Raw genomic sequence first — 17,185 nt, 5'->3', positions numbered from 1 at the left:
AATCTCACGCACCTTAAATCTTCTGTCATCCATCACCATATTGTGGATTTTATCAATGGTTTCTGGAGTCGTAACCTCCACAGGGCATCCAGAATATTCAGCATCACTTGTGCCCATATGGATACTCCAAAAATTTTGAAACCACTTATAAACTGTTGTAATCGAAGGTGCAGAGTCACCAAATGTTTATCAAGCTTCTCTTTAGTCTCCTGAGGCGTTCTGCTTTTCATAAAGTAATGTTTAATTACCACACAAAATTCTTTTTCGACCAATTTTTGACAATCACTCGACTTCCTTGATTCACACGAATGCCAAACACAAAGAAATAGACCAATACGACTGACACTTGGTGCGCGTTCTTTCCAAAGATGCAACTAACTAAACATGACCGTGATCGAAATTTTAACTCATTGACCGTGATACACTCCAGTGGTGCCATCTCTCGGGCTTTGCACAGACTTTTCAAACGCCCCTTGTACACTGCCATTTATTAAACTGCTTGATGTTACACTGAATGTCAATAAAAGAAAAGGAAAATGTACAATAGAATAGTCAGCAGCAACAGACAAGTTTGGGCTGTTAAAACAGCACCTGAAATCTGTTTCACAGACTGAGTAGGTAATTGGAATGCACACAAGTAATCTGACGAGAGTCCAGTCACTGCATGATGTCATCACTGCAGTTAATATAAGATGATCTGACCAGTAAACATTCAGAGATTGCAGGCTGATGCAGAAATTGAACCAGTGCTTCTGGTGCTAATTACCTAACAAACTCTGAGTTGTCAGTGGAGATGTCCAAGAGACAGAGAATGACTAAAGAAGATGGCAGCCTGCATATGCTTTTTCTACCAAAGGTACCACCTTTACGCCATCCCATCTACAGTTTGCAGAATGCAGTGGCAAGATCAGTAGTGGGATGACGCCTTGATCCTTCTCCTCAAATACAAAGTAGCAAGTATTGCTCTTTGATGTGATTTGATGTCCTTATCTCTCCTTAGCTGGACATTGTGATTACTAAATCAGGTGTTAAATGTTACATATTTCAGTCTATCGCAACAAACAAATATAGCTATCTGGCATCCCCTGTCAGTGAATGACCTGCCAGAAATGTGCCAATCACCCTGTAACCCTGGACACCATTATGCCATGTTAATTATTACATCTTCTGCCACACTTACAACACCTACTGACTGTTCTCAAACCAGTATTTGTGGACAGAGAACAAGTTGTAAGTTCCTCACTGCTGATCTGTCTGTGGTAGTATGTTCTGCACTACTGTCACAACACACTTAACTTTCATACCACTTGCTTTAGATTTCCAAAATTATGATCTTTTTTTGTGACTTTGGTGTATTTTATGGAAACTATTGGATATGAGACTGTCACTTAGTGTAAAACAAATAGAAAGGCTTGTAGTTTGGATGTAGCAAATAAATAAAAATTATATTGCCTCTTCTTATAAATGAAAGTTTGACAATAATTTGTTGTTACTTAGCGTAGAATGAGGTACTAAGAAAGCCAAGAGATAAACACACTGTGAAAATGTTAAACAGTAAAGTAGCCACCCTACATCTATTATGTGACATTTCAATGTTGCCAGGTTGAATGCTGTCACTCTAGCAATAGTGGTCATTGCCACCTTGTTAACCAAAACCACAGGGCAGTCTAGTTACTGTAGTCTTTGCAGTGACCACACACTTTGCATTTACCAGGTAAGCTCTTGTTTAATTCCATTAAATACACTGTATTTTCACAGTATACTTCACAGAATAATTCTCTGTGCAAAGCCATTTTGTAAGACAGATAAAGTTGTATGCAACAGTTCATTCACTCAATCAATTGTATCAAAAGGAAAATTCTCTTGAGAAAAGTGTAAAACTATGAGCTAGAATTGCAGGCCAGTATTTACCTTTAGTAGAAACGTCAGTGCTGCTGATAGAGTCATATAAAAGTACATACACTACCCTAGTTTCCATAACTAATATTTTCACCTTCAGGGAGGAGAGGATAGCTTGGGGAAGGGTAAAAAAGAAAGGCATGTCACTCATATCCCAGAACGAGAAGGACACACCAGTACGTGAAGAGAATATTTTGATAAAATAAAAAAGTATACCCTTGTCATCACAGCAAGTGGATCCCTTTCATCCTGATGTCTGAGGTACTTGCCCCTCCTTTTTAATCTTCCCCAGCCTACTACTCTCTCCTTTCTGAGGGTCAGAAACTCATGGCTTTGTTTGATTCGCAGCTAGATTAGGAATTTCCTCTGTTTGGTACTAGGTGTGTTTTGGCCTCATCATCATTGAAATGCAAGTCACCAAAATGGCATCAAATAAAAAGATTTGCACAAGGCAGCCGAACTCCCCAGGAGGTGATTCCCAACCAAATACGCCATATGCACATTTTATTTTTTCTCCCTGAGGATGGAACTATTAATTAGGAAAGTTTATGTACTTTTATGTGTGTCAACCATCAGTACTGATGTTTGTCCTGATTGTAGCTACTGGCCACTAATTCTGTCTCATAAATTCATTCAGTCATTCACACTTCATGTTCTTTGGATCCCACTGTGAATGACAGCCTTTATCTGAAACTTTTTGTATTATTACTTGTGGTTTCAACAAATTATTGGACTGTCTATGTCCAACTACTGAAGAAATTTGCAGCACTTTCGTTGTTTTTAAAACCTTCATCTTAGCCCATGTAAGGAAAAATGATATACTCATATATAGGAGTTCATTGATAGTTAATTATTACAAAAGTGCACATAATTAGTTTATTTTATTCATTAAATTACTTATTTATAGTTCTACAGATATGTATTACTAAAGCATTTTTAAGTCTGTCATGAAATATGCCATGAGCCATTGATTGATAATGAAGATAGCATTAGGGCACTCATATAAAGTCAGGATATTTTTTTAATATTCTACTGAAAACACAATAATAGCTGGTAGGTTACTAGTTTTTAGTGACCTGATGAATTTTGTAATCTACTTTGGTGATATATTTTTGAAATTAATGTCTGTTGGAGGTCTACCTAGTTTCTGCACAAGTAAATTATAACCCATCTGTTTTTGGCTCTTTATTGGTGGTGTAATGTTTTCTGCCATTGTGAGAAAGAAATTATTGAATTTATGGCCAATTATTTGCAAGTCTCACCATTTCTACCAAAGCTGTTTTATGGGGGCTCGGCTTTATTTGGATCATTATATCCATTTCTTTCTTGTCTAATAATGTTCCAAATTGTTTTTGGCTTATTTTGGATTGTTCGATTTTCTTAGCATAGCGCATGTGATTCACTTTTTAAAAATATACTTGAGGATTTTACAATATTGGTGATACCAAAGTTCCATCTCTTGACCTCAGTTTCTCCTCTGAATTAGGTAGAGTTCTCTCTTATTAGTATAAGATAGTTTAGTCCCAGGAGCTATCCATCCCTTATTTGCTTCCGTTTGATTTGAGCCTTGCTTCTTCTAAGAGAGAATAAGACTCAAAGTTCTTCAGGAATATATTTAAGAAAGTGTTAAATTTTTCATCTACATTGTCTGCTTTACACATTTTTCCATAGCTTTCCACCAATAAATTTTTTCTAAATACTGTAGCTGAATCATTGTTTATGATTCTTCTATGATCTGTACCCATCTGGTCAATATTCAGGGTCTTTATAATTAAACTTTGTGCTTGAGCCAGTATAGATGGAAAACAGTTTGCCATATGGGTGCCCAGTTTTATATGAATGGTGTTCAGACTGAGCACTGCAGGATTTGCATTGTGTCGTGACTTACTGTAAAGTCCCAGTACTGGCACAGTGGTGTAGGAGGAATTTGGACCCCAAGGGCCAAGGACATGCAGCATGAATAGCACACATTACAGTGGTCTGATTCACCAACATGCGATACACGCTCTGTGAGAGGGAGCTTCTTTGGACTCAACTGTTTTGATGCATGATGGAACTCCACCACACACTGCATCATGAGGTCACTTGGTGCTCCACGACACATTTGGAGAGAACCAAATCAATGATCAATGATTCCAAACTGCATGGCTACCAAGTTCACTGGATTTGAACCCATTTGATTTCTGGCTATGAGTTTCCTGAAGGACATGTTTCATCAACACAACACTAACACATGTGGGAGGTTGAAGATGAGCATAGAAAGGGAGGTAGCCAACATCGCACCTGTGACGTTTTGGGCAATAGTGGAGCAGTCTCTAGAGTAGTTCCTGGCTGTCATGGATGCAGTTGGTTGTCACATTGAACAACATTTGTAACCTGGAAAACATAGTGTGCAATTAACAAATGTTACCCTCTCCTGTGGAAATTGAAACATGTTTCTTCCAGAGGTTAATTTGTTATTTAATTGTAAGCACCCTCATTTTATTGTTAACAGTTGACCACCATAGTCAGAAAAACCTTTGGTTTGGTTAGGTTTTACACCTGAATGGCCAGCTGTTATTGCATTTAAGACTCAACAATTGCCGACTGTTGCTAATGGCTGCTTCTCTTTGTGAGAGTTTATCTTGGGTCATTGCTCATTGGATTCTCCTTCATAAAAGGAACTGAAAAATTTAATCAATGTATGAAAGAATGAGTATATCTATACATTTTCCAGTTACACATTGCATGAAGTACTGTTGCTTTTAAATGGAAATAATTCATCTATTTGCAGCAAAGATCCAATTTAACATCTTTATTAAGCAGAATAATTTTCATCAATTATCAACATGCCGTTACCAGGGAATAGGCAGTGCCTGCTCTCAGGTGATGGCCAGGGGAGTGGATGATGCAGCCCAGCAAACCATACTAAAAGAGCACAACACACACAGGAACTACGTGGCATCTGGACGAGAGACACAGGGAGCTCCTGGACCTCAGCCTGCTGCATCCAACATGCTTAAGCTGGTGAGTACACTGAAGCAGTGTAAGCTTCCTGGATTTTAGATACAGGCCAGGAAAGATGCTATCATAAAAATAATAAAGCAACAACAATATCAAGAATGTTACTGATAAACAAGCTGAGCACCATTTCATTTTACAGTACCTTCCTGTATCTTAGTCCCTTAAAATTTTATGAACACTGTTTTCTGCTGTTGAGAAATCTGACAATTCCTGCATGTTTCTCTTATCTGTTTACTGATGTTAACTTTGAAGGATTTTCCAAGCAATCACCTTTATATTTCACGGTATAATCAGTGAACTGAACTCACTTAATTAAGATACAGTTAATTAATATAATGTGGCATTTATTTTTTGATGGGCACCATAAAAATAATGATGTCTGAAAGAACATTATTTTCATAGCTTCCATGTAGACATGGCTCACACATGTCACAAGTATTCTGAGATATAACACAATACTGAATAAAAGGAGGGCTGCTGAAATGAAAATACATGGAGCAGAGATGACAGGTCTTTAAAGTAATTTCTTTGTCAAGTGGTAGAACTAGACATGGATGGAGGTGTTAAAGTGAGAAAGTTAGGATGGGTGGGGGCTGAGTTCTGTGCTCAAGATGAGGGTTGTGGATAGCAGCAGAGGTGAGTCCTGGTGAAGATACAACAACTCCTCACTAGTTGTTTTGTTTACTAGTTCAGTACTGCTGTCTTGTGCTGCCCAGAGTGTCTTCATAATATTCCGACCACATAGCTGCAGGCATTGATATATGGCAAGTGGTGTGCATGCATTGTTCAGAAGGCAGAGCACTGCACTGGCATCTCTAGTGTGTGAGGCGAATTGAGACGGCAGAATGCAGCCATGCTGTGGTTATAGGTGGCCAACAGAACTTCTTTAATGAAGAAGGTCGCACAATCACATTGGCAAGGCAATGGCATTGCCCAGAGTCAAATTCTGAATTGCTGAACAGCAGGGTCTGGTGGCTGAGGCAGTGTCTACTACCTGAACTAGGCAGACATCCATCGTTTGAGTCCCAGTGGTGGTAGAGGTTACAGCAAAGAATCCCGGCTGACAAACAGCAGGTGCCTTGCATGTGCCTGCAGTGTCAAAAACGACACTGAGGTATACCAGGACTTAAATGCTCATTCTCAGTGCTGAATTCATGGAAGGGCTGTATTTGTGAGCTACCATGAACCATCTGGAACAGGTCAATGATCAGGGTCTGGTGTAATCGTCAGTGTGTATCGATGGAGTGGAAGTCAGCCAGGCCAGACCGGCTTCTCAGAGGCTGTCCCCGGGGCATTGACACCTAGAATAGTGTCACGGAAGTCTTGCTACTGTTGAGAGGTGCTGATCAATTATGGGTGATGACCAGATGTGGCTGATATGGTGGATTTTGACTTGATTTTGGCATTCGTGGTCTCATGACACAGGAGCTGACATCACCTGCTGTCTGACTGTGGTCTCACTGCAGTTCTGAGCTACAGCTTCTGCTTCAAGTTCCCTCATAGTTTTCTCTGCTAAAGTTTCCTCCTTTCTACAAAAAAAAAAAAATTTTCACTCTCTAATTTTTCTGAGATAAAAACACTAGATAAGTTACACTTTGACACCTCATACGTGTTCCTCCACTCATGGTATCACATGGTATATTATTTGTCTGCCTTTACTAGCAGTTATCTACACTTTTTCACAACCGCTGAGAAGGTATGTTTTCATTTGCACATTGGTTACATTAGTTCACCTTTATGATTTAAATATTTTTTGACATTTAGCGCAATGCATTTCAAGAATTTATTCTCATTTTAAAGGGTACTTGTACATTTGTTTACATGAATATGTATTGTGATGTTTCCATGTGTGATTTTCTACCTCTCTTGTGTCTTTTTGAAATTAGACTGCAAATAGGAGATTGGACAAAATGAATCAGTGAGTGTTTTTAAACACTAATGATGGAAATGGTACTTTTGCTTGACTACTTACAGGTATTGTGCCTCCTCCACTATATAGAATATTGCATGCACACAAATCATCACTTACACTGTTTGTTAACAAAACATGTTACAAAGATACTATGACACCATGGCTTCACAAAGAGTTTGTACACAGTCAGAGTTGTTACAATATTATTGGATTGCATTGTGTACATAAGTAGGGTTGTAAATTATTAAGTGTATTTTTGCTACTGCTGACTACTAAATTATGGATTACTTTTTTTCTCTAATGATGCAGTGTACATATTTACGAAAATTTTACAGGTATCATATGCAGGAGAAATATTTGAAGAAATTAACTGATTCATTATCTAGTTTGTCATTGAGAATTTTTTCTCCTTGTAAGTAGGCTGTTTAGGTTTTCTTATTGGTAACGCCAATAACGCTCTGTATGAGAATCACTGGCTGTGCTGTGTGCAGTCTGTGGCTAGTTTGCATTGTTGTCTGCCATTGTAGTGTTGGGCAGCGGCAGCTGGATGTGAACAGCGCGTAGCGTTGGGCAGTTGGAGGTGAGCCGCCAGCAGTGGTGGATGTGGGGAGAGAGATGGCGGAGTTTTGTAATTTGTCATGAACTGCTATATATATTATGACTATTAAGGTAAATACATTGTTTGTTCTCTATTAATATCTTTCATTTGCTAACTATCCCTATCAGTACTTAGTGCCTTCCGTAGTTTGAATCTTATATTTAGCTGGCAGTAGTGGCGCCTGCTGTATTGCAGTAGTTCGAGTAACCAAGATTTTTGTGAGGTAAGCGATTTGTGAAACGCATAGGTTAATGTTAGTCAGGGACATTCTTTTGTAGGGATTTTTTTGAAAGTCAGATTGCGTTGCGCTAAAAAAATATTGTGTATCAGTTTAAGCACAGTCCTGTACAATTGTTCTAAGGGGACGTTTCATCCTTGCTTTTTGTGGTATACAAAAGTTTTGAGCTCCTCCATTAAATTCATTGTGTGAGGTTTGTGGAAGTGGTGGAGTATGTTACAATACTCTTATATGCATCCAAAAGGGTCTCCAGTATTTTTTATGTATGTTGCTATTGTTGATTTTGTAAATTGGTTATATGTGTAACAGTTCGAAGTTCACTGTATCTAATTTGAAAATTCCTACCAGTTTGCCTTTGTAGTAGCTTGAGCAGCTTTTACATGTATTTTGTATATTCCAGAATCAGAGAATTTATCTGTTTTATTGCTTAGGGTGTGGACATATTAAGTGATTATGTGCTATGTTATACAGAGTGAGTCTAACTATTGGCACCAAGAATAATTCCGAAAGTATGATAGGAACTGAAAAGTTTGTGGGACAAAGGTTGCATGGGACAACGGGGGCCATAATATGACATTGGTTTTTTGTGGCTAGATGGGATGCTATAGTTTGGTACTAATTTTTTGATAGTAGCTATTGAGATGAATCCAATGATGTGTAACAGTAATGTCTTTGAAGGTCAACGAAGGTCACAAAGGTGGCATGAATGTCCATTTACAGAAGTTGTTTGAAGTGATGACCATTGGTATCAATGCAGTTTTGCAATCTTCTTATCATGGATTAAGTGGTATTCCTTATCACATCGACACTTATCAAAGCACATGCTCTGACAATTCTCTCTCACATATCATTAGTTGTAGTTGGAACGTCTTTATAAACAATGTCTTTTACGAATCTCCACAAGAAAAAATCCAGAGGCGTCAAGTCTGGTGAATGATCCGTCCATGACACATCTCTGCGTCTAATCCAGTGGTTTGGTAATTGCCTCTGCAACTCGTTTCTAGCCATAAGCGAAAAATGTGCTGGACACCCTTCATGTTGACACTCCATTCTGTTCCCTGTTCTTAAAGGTATTTCTTCCAATAACAGACCTAATGTTTCTTGCACAAATGTGGTGTACTTTCTACCATTAAGATTTGCTTTGATGAAATAGGGTCCTATAATTCTGTCCTCCAGAATCCCACACCGTACATTCACTAACCATAGGTTTTGATGTTCAACTTGCCACAGCCAGCATAGATTTTCAGTTACCCAATAATGCATGTTATGAAAATTAACATTTCCGTGGTTTGTGAATGTAGCCTCATCAATAAATAAAATAAAATTCATAAATGTGTCATCCCTCTGAATCTGAGGTTGAGCCCATCAACAAAATTCAATGCGACACATACAATACGTACCAGTTAATTCTTGGTGGAGATTGAAATGGTAAGAACGATATTTATGGCGATGCGGAACACGAGCAACACTAGTCTGGCTCATGCCAGATTCCCTTGTGATCTGGCATGAACTAACACAACGATCTCAAACCACAGTGGTAAGAGTACCAATTTCCGTTTCCTCGTTAGTAACTCCTTTGCCAGATATGTTTCCAATGCATAAAAGATCCAGTTGTTCTCAATTTATCATACACATATTTAAGTGTACGACGTGTAGGGTGAGCACGCTCAGGATACCTTTCAGCGTATAAGTCTCTAGGTCTCACTGAATTTCATTGGCATTCTCCACAAATGAGAAGCATATCGACTTGTTCTTCGAAGGAATACATCATTCAAATCCGCTTGATTTGACGATTCTAGTCTTACTGTTCTTATTTGTGTTGTTTTGTGAAACTGTCAAATGGTGTTCACATGTGAATAGCATGTTAGATGGATACGCCATATTCTGCGAATATTTACTATTTGCACGATATACGAGAGAGAACTGTCAGACATGTGCTTCGATAAGTGCTGAAGTGATAAGGAATACCACTCAATCCATGATAAGAAGATTGCAGCACTTCATTGATACCTATGATCATCACTTTGTACACCTTCTGTAAATGAACGTTCATGCCAGCTTTCTGACCTTCATTGACCTTCAAAGACCTTACTGTTACACATCATTGGATTCGTCTCGATAGCTGCTATCAGAAAGTATCAAACTATAGCGTCCCATTTAAAAAAAAAAAAAAAAAAAAAACAAAGTTGACCTTCATATCTCTGATGCAACCCCACCTAGAAACAAAAAAACCAACGTCATATTATGGCCCCCATTGTCCCATGCAACATTTGTCACACAAACTTTTCAGCTACTGTCATACTTTCGGAGATATTCTAGGTGTCAATAGTTAGTGACTCACCCTGTATATCATGGCTGTAGCTTCACAATTTTCCTAACAAGCATATTATAGACTATATACATGCAGAGTTTGGCAACAATAGTTAATAGTATACTGTAATTGAAAACCTTACTTTCAGGTATGGGACACTGAACTGGCAACTGTTGCTCAGCAGTGGGCTGATCAGTGTACTTCTGGTCATGATACATGCAGACGTGTGTGTAAGTATAAATATAAGCTCAGGCACTGGAAGGCTGTATATTTAATTTTATTTATTATTATTGGTCTCAAGTATGACGATACACATACATGATTTGTGCAGTATGCTCAACAACATTGTATGCAATATATGTCTGGTTTGGAATATAAGTCTAGTTATGGTATTAAGTTAAAACACAAACCCTATATTTGTTTAACAAATACCAAAACCATTGTCTGCAAAGAAATGTGTTATGTGCCAGGAGCAGATTGGCACAAGAGACAAAAACAACAGAGGTCTTAGCCCACTATTTCCTGCACCGAAACTTAATTTATTGAGCAGTTGCACTCACAGTGATTGTAATAAAGCCAACTAGTAACATTAAATAGTAGTAGAGACTCTTTCCTAGTTCCTTATTAGAGAAGATTTCTTCAAAACTTAATAACCCAAATATTCTGTGTCTTTTACCCCCAATGCTTTGCACTGGAAGATTAGGTGTGCCGTGGCTTCATCCTTCTCACCACTTAGTCTATGCTTAGGGGCTTCATTCTTTACACCCATCATGTGTAGGTGTTTCTTAAGGTTCCCATGGCCAGTCATTAATAATAACATGATTTTAATCTGTATCCTCTTCAGGGTTACAGAACTTCTCTTGAAAGATGGTCTTGGCATTATAAGTTTGCCATGTTTTTGTTTTTGGATCTTAGCCCAATATTCTACATACTGACTACTAAACCAGCTATGTAGTTTTGATTTTAGCATTGTCTTAGTGATGGTTAGGACAGGTTCTGGTCCAATAAATGGTGTCTTCACACGTGTCCTGGCCAACCTGTTATCTTGTTCATTCTTGCTAGTTATCAAGTGACCATGGTCCCATGGCAGGTTTACCTTGTTGTTATCCCATAGTTTCACAAGGACATCATGGCATTCTCCTACAGTCTTTTATCTTGTTGCAGGGCCTGATAAAGGTTTCAGTGCTGCTTGGCTGTCTGAATAAATACAGATGCTATGATCCTCGCAGCACCTACGCAAACTCTCCTCTATGCACTCTCTGATAGGAGGTATCCTCCCCTGGAATACTGTGGTCAGCTTCCCCACAGAAAGTGCTCTTTATAGACGAGTTTGTTCCCCACACACCACAGCCTCGCTACCTACATCTGTTGTTGACCCATCAGTAAACCATCCTACGTCTCCTCAGTGATGTTGTGGTTTGTTCTTTCCCTGCTCTCCACTTCCAACTGTTACACTGGAGGTTTATTGAAGAAGCTGGAAAGTATTGTGTGATCAGCTGACATTTCCACAACAACCTATATCTATCACATGCACTATAATGGCGTGGGATTCTGGATATCCTAAAGGTATCCAGTTGTTTCCAGTTTCTATTCTGTATGCCACTGCTACTTTCTCCATTGTAACCCAGAGGTGTAATGAGGGTGTTGTAATGTCTCTTGCAGCGGTCTCTCCGCGATATTTTCAGAAATTTTTATAAATTATATAACTTAGTACATATCTCGAAATATGTCTTCTTATCTTACTGATTCCTAAACTTTAACATACGATGATTATCAATGCAAAGTAGTTTCAAGACCTATTACTCCTTGGAGCGTGCATTTACTCTATGGAATAGCTTCTCTGCTATCTATGTTTTCTCTTATGAAAAGAAGGATTCAGATCTTGACGATTAGCCGTGAAAGAAGGAAGATGTATATGTATGTATTGTTGAGCTAGTCGCCATCTTGATGAGATTCTGTACGAGAAGGAATTTAATACATGAACTAAACTAAAGTAAGTGTATTCGCGCATTATTTAACTGATTATCATTGACAGTGCCTGCTTATTACGCTGTGTTGCACGGGATCAGTGGGGAACGTCTGATTTACACTGGACGAACCTGCCATTTTGTATGCTCAAGATATCCAGTTTATTACTTTCAATAAATGGGCTAACACGGTCTTACCAGCAGATCTCTGGTCTTCCCCATGTGATCACCGAAAGTTAATAATTATTACAAATGTTTTCAAGAGATCGACTGACGATTTTCGTCGCACCGAGACTTCGAAATTGCTTCACTGCCTTATGGAATTTAAGTTAAGCTCAATTTAATCAGGATACAACAGTATTGAACTGTGTGAATGTGATAAGCCTGCTTTGTGAATGAAAATTCCCTTAATATACGCATGTGTTTTACTATCCTGATCAGTGAAGCTAAATCAGGCCGGTGTGAGAGAGGTTTTTAAATTTCAGATCCCACAAAAAATATTAAAGTGTGTCCAGCATGGTCTCCACCCCAGCAGTGGGCATGCTGCCAATTCCTCTTGTTATGGCTAAGCTGGTCAGTCTCTGCACCTTGCAGAGCTCCTTAGTAGCCACCTTCTGCTCTACTTTATTCCACCATATTGTAGCCCCACAAATTACAATAGCTCTTATTGCAGAGGTGTGTATCCACCACTCATGGGTTTTTGCCCCAGGTTTAACGACCCTTCTAGGGCTCATAAGAGTGCCTTTTACCTTGGAACGTATATTCCTTATGCGAGGGGTCTACGATAGTTTCAATCCATGGCTATGTCTACATATTTCACTACTCTTTCTACTGGTAGAGTTTTGTCAAGAAGCCTGAGAGTCCAGTCTGTGTACTGGATGTGCTTCCTTGTAATCCTTGTAAATGGCTGGCTGCTGTGGCCGAGCAGCTCTAGGCACTTCAGTCTGGAACCACGCTGCTGCTACGGTCGCAGGTTCGAATCCCACTTTGGGCATGGATGTGTATGATGTCCTTATGTTAGTTGGTATACGTAGTTCTAAGTCTAGGGGACTGATGACCTCAAATGTTAAATCCCATAGTGCTCAGAGCCATGTGAACCTTGTAAATGGTACTATAACAGTTTTCTTGGGACTGACCCTTAAATCTTGTTTCCTGCACCAGCTGTGCACGTTGTTCACTGCACATTGTGCTATTGTTCTAACACTACCAACGTAGTTTGAAAAAGCACTACTAGATTCAACAGTAGTGGGACTAAATCCCATCTTACAGATTCCCTATGATGGTGTTGATCACCATTTTCTGAGTCATCATGGTGGCTTCTATCTTTCTTCTGCTCAGCATGGTCTTCACCTACCTGCATATGGTGGTATCGGTACCATGTTCTTCTGCAGCTCTAACCTAGTATTCTTAGGTTGTATTGCCAAAATTCTCCTTGAAATCGAGCAAGATGAAGAGAGCAATTTCCAGAAAGTGTAGTTTTTCCCAACTTCCAAGCAAATCAGTAAAGTGCTGTATCACATAATTTGTATAGCTGATTGTATGTGTTGCCTTAAATGTAGAAGAACTTCAACTAACACCTTTTCCCTAGTGAGTACATGAACCAGTTTTTCTACTGTTGTTAGAAGAAAGAAGGACAGATGATTGGTCTCATATCCTAAGCCACGATATGACCAATTCTCCCTGGCTTCAGAATCATAAAAACTCTCACTGTTCTCCCGGCATTACAAGTAATTCTTTCTATTAGGTTGACCCTAAACTGTCTACACAGGAATCTAGTTAATCCCTTTCCTGCTTGTTACAGAACAGCTGGAAAGATTCAGTCTGGTCTGGTGATTTGACATTCACTGGTAGGTGTCCTTTGATTACCTGTAAATCAGTCCCTCCCAGGCACTGACTCTTGGCCAGAGTGCTTTGAGTCCTGTGGAGAACATGCAGCATCTCACTCATTGTCCTTGTAGATTCACCCTCTTCTTTCTTAGAGTACATCCTACATTAGTTAATTTTGTGTTTTTTCAGGATCCCACTTTCAGGTTGTCAGACTTGGACAAAGTCTTGGCTCAGTGTACAAGTGTTTTCAGTACCCCATTTTTCTGCGTCAGATGGTAGCTACTTTAAGCCTCTAGATATTTGTCGGTGTTTGTTGGTTTCCTATACACACTGTGGCTTAATGTGCCGCCTGTCTTCCTTTTCACCAGGACATCTAGGAATGGGACTTAATGTTGGGGTGTCTCGAGTTCAGATGTCAAGGACTCACCCAGTCTTTTCCAACCAAACAAGATCAGGGCAGTCCTTGAAATGGTAAAAGTCAATCTGGGGTTAAAAACCTGCTATCTACCATATACCATGTGAATGTGGTATGTCTTGCATCGGTCAGACCACCATAAGAGGTGAAATAAGATGTAAAAAACACCAAAGGCATATCAGGCTATGACAGGCCACTAAATCAGCAGTATCAGAACATTGCCTGGAATTTGAACACGCCAGGCATTATGATAAAACAAGGATCCTGGCTCAGACTCCAGATTTTGGGGTAGTGTGTTTACTGAATCTATTGAAATCAAGATGACAGAGAACCGGGGGTAGTGTGATTACTGAATCTATTGAAATCAAGATGACAGAGAACCGCATCGACTGGGAAGCAGGATATAAGCTCAGTATGGTGTGGAATCCCGCTTTATAATTGCTAAAGAAATAACAGAAAAAAGTTCCCTGCTCTGGCAACGAACCTCAGACAACCAGGGACGTAATTAAAGGGATCGAATCTCTTATGGAGCGCCAGGCGGCTACTACCTCCTTGGGAGACAATTGTGGCGGTCGTGGACAAGAGAGGAAACAACATCAGCCACCTGAAACCTCAGGCACCATACATCCTAGAAGCAGACACAGTACAGAACTCCAGACGGCGACCACCACCGCAAGAGGTTGCTGCGGCATGCACAGACAGAATATACAATTCCCAAAGCAGCCTGATTCGGCAGGAAGCGCACCTTATAGGGGCGCACCGAATCTACAAGCCAAGGAGTGACAGAGGCGTGATAGAAAGCCGGAGCGGTCGCCAACAGCATAAAAAACGTCTGCAGGGTGTTGAAAGTGCTGGGAACACGCCAAGCGGCCGTGCACCTAGAACGGATCGAAGAAGGAACGCCTAGAGATAAATAGCACCGCCAGAAACGGTCGCAGCGGGCACGGACGGCGTAGGGAATACCAGACACATAAATACGGTACACGGCCAGCTTATTGGCCAGTCGCAGGAAACAATTGACGAAGACGCCGAGTTACGATGTCGGAATATTGTGTTGGGAAGACGCAGACCACCGGCAGTACCGGTACGTCCGATTCCATGAGATGCTAACTCAGCGATGTATTACATGGCAGTGAAAAAAATAACTTTAAATTAAGCCTGCTGATTATCTTTTAATGTATTGAGCTAAAAAGCTGCTAATTCCCTGTGCAAGTTGAATCAAATACACAAAACGAGATTTCTATTAAGGCAACACAAAAACCTCTGGTAAAAATTAATAGTTTTCTAAAATTTTAGAGTTAATTGTATTTGTTAGCAAACACAAAAACAGAGTTAATTTACAATAAGAGTAGATAATATATGGGGCTACTCCTCTTTACGGGGAAACTAGATGTAATACAATATTATGTTAGAATATCTACCACAGTAACTAAATCACAAAAGCCGATTTACTACAAATTACTCTTATACTATGCAAAGGACAGTGGTAGCTTCCGAAAATTCTCAAATATGTTTATTTGCGGTGACATACAATGGAATTCAGGGGTGACGTATTTTTTGACAGTAGCTGTGAATCACGAAGGTTGATTTGCTACATAGTAAGTTACGTATCCAAAACACTGTAACGGTAACTTTCGAAAATATAGTTTTTAAGTGTTCGAAAACTATCAAAACCCCTATTTCTCATGTAATTATACAATGAAATTAGAGAAAGATTGGTTTGAATGAGTAAAGGACTACTGTTCTCAAAAATTTTAGGAGAGCGCAATTATGTCTGAGCCTACAATTAACAGTACAGGTATATTGCGGCACTCGCAAGTGTTTGAAATTTCATTATACATCACAATACAAAGGGGTATTGATACAGTCAATGAAAGATTTAAAGATTATTCAGAAGCGATGCGTACAGTAAAACATGCGAATATAGAACCTCAGATCGGCACACGAAACATATACAGCACCAACAAGGCACGTCTTCTGCCTGTTGCCGCAAACAAAAGCAATGCATATGTTCTTTGTCCTTACTTTCTTGCAAAGAACTAGTGGACGGAGTAACACATGCACACACCAATGGGTGTCCTTACAGTCAACTACTCAGTTCCTGTTTTATCCATATCGTCATACTAAGCATTTATATGGTTCAAATGGCCCTGAGCACTATGGGACTTAACATCTGAGGTCATTAGTCCCCTAGAACTTAGAACTACTTAAACCTAACTAACCTAAGGACATCACACACATCCATGCCCGAGGCAGGATCCGAAACTGCGACCGTAGCGGTCGCGCTGTTCCAGACTGTAGCGCCTAGAACCGCTCGGCCACACAGGCCGGCAGCATTTATATAACTTTACTGATTTTATGTAAGCTGTTTATATGTAGGAAAATTTAAGAACATGTAGGCCTGTATTAGAATATGTGTTAACCAAATTTATGCTCTCAGACTACAAACCTTTTTATAGATTGTAGAAGGCTTGACTTATAATAAACCCTTGTACTTTGTTTTTGAATGTCTGGGAATTTCTAGTTTCCTGCTTGATAGTATATGGTTCTATTTTTCATTAAAAAGTATGTAGCAAAGATAAAATAAAGTAACATTGTCAGATTGTTTATTATTCAAATATTTAAAAAAATGCTGATATCAACCCAGTAGCTACATTGCATTAACATTCAACTCAAAAACATTTTTAATGGTAATTTTATAAGAAAAGCTACAGTTTTGAGATACAATTGCACGATAAATTCCTGCAAGTTTTTTCATGTCAGATGCTTCATTTGCAAATTTATTACCAAGAAAATTTCATTTTCCACATAACTGCCAACTATTTCATCTCAGCACTGTTTTGTATGACGAAGTCCTTTAACTAGAAGAATATTTTAATTGAATGGCAATTTTTTCTAATTGAAGACAGTAATACATCCTGTAAATTAGGCTTTTGGACTTTTATAGTCGTTACCTTCTTGAATTCCATTTGTTACAAATCCAGCTAGTCGAGTATGCATCGCATATGTCCCGTC

General features: G+C 39.2%; 1 protein-coding gene across 1 annotated transcript in view; it reads left to right on the top strand.

The window, feature by feature from the left end:
* LOC124795519 (venom allergen 5-like) overlaps positions 1-17,185 on the top strand; it is a 48,539-nt gene that overhangs the window by 16,261 nt on the left and 15,093 nt on the right. Inside the window, exons 2-4 of the mRNA XM_047259588.1 lie at positions 1,603-1,714; positions 4,741-4,905; positions 10,110-10,191. Coding sequence (XP_047115544.1) covers positions 1,603-1,714; positions 4,741-4,905; positions 10,110-10,191 — 359 coding nt within the window. The remainder of the gene's footprint in view (positions 1-1,602; positions 1,715-4,740; positions 4,906-10,109; positions 10,192-17,185) is intronic.

This window comes from Schistocerca piceifrons, chromosome 4 (genome assembly GCF_021461385.2).
Source record: "Schistocerca piceifrons isolate TAMUIC-IGC-003096 chromosome 4, iqSchPice1.1, whole genome shotgun sequence".
Taxonomy (NCBI): domain Eukaryota; kingdom Metazoa; phylum Arthropoda; class Insecta; order Orthoptera; family Acrididae; genus Schistocerca; species Schistocerca piceifrons.
The sequence above is the reverse complement of the archived record's forward strand: the minus strand, read 5'-3'. Positions and strand labels throughout refer to the sequence as shown.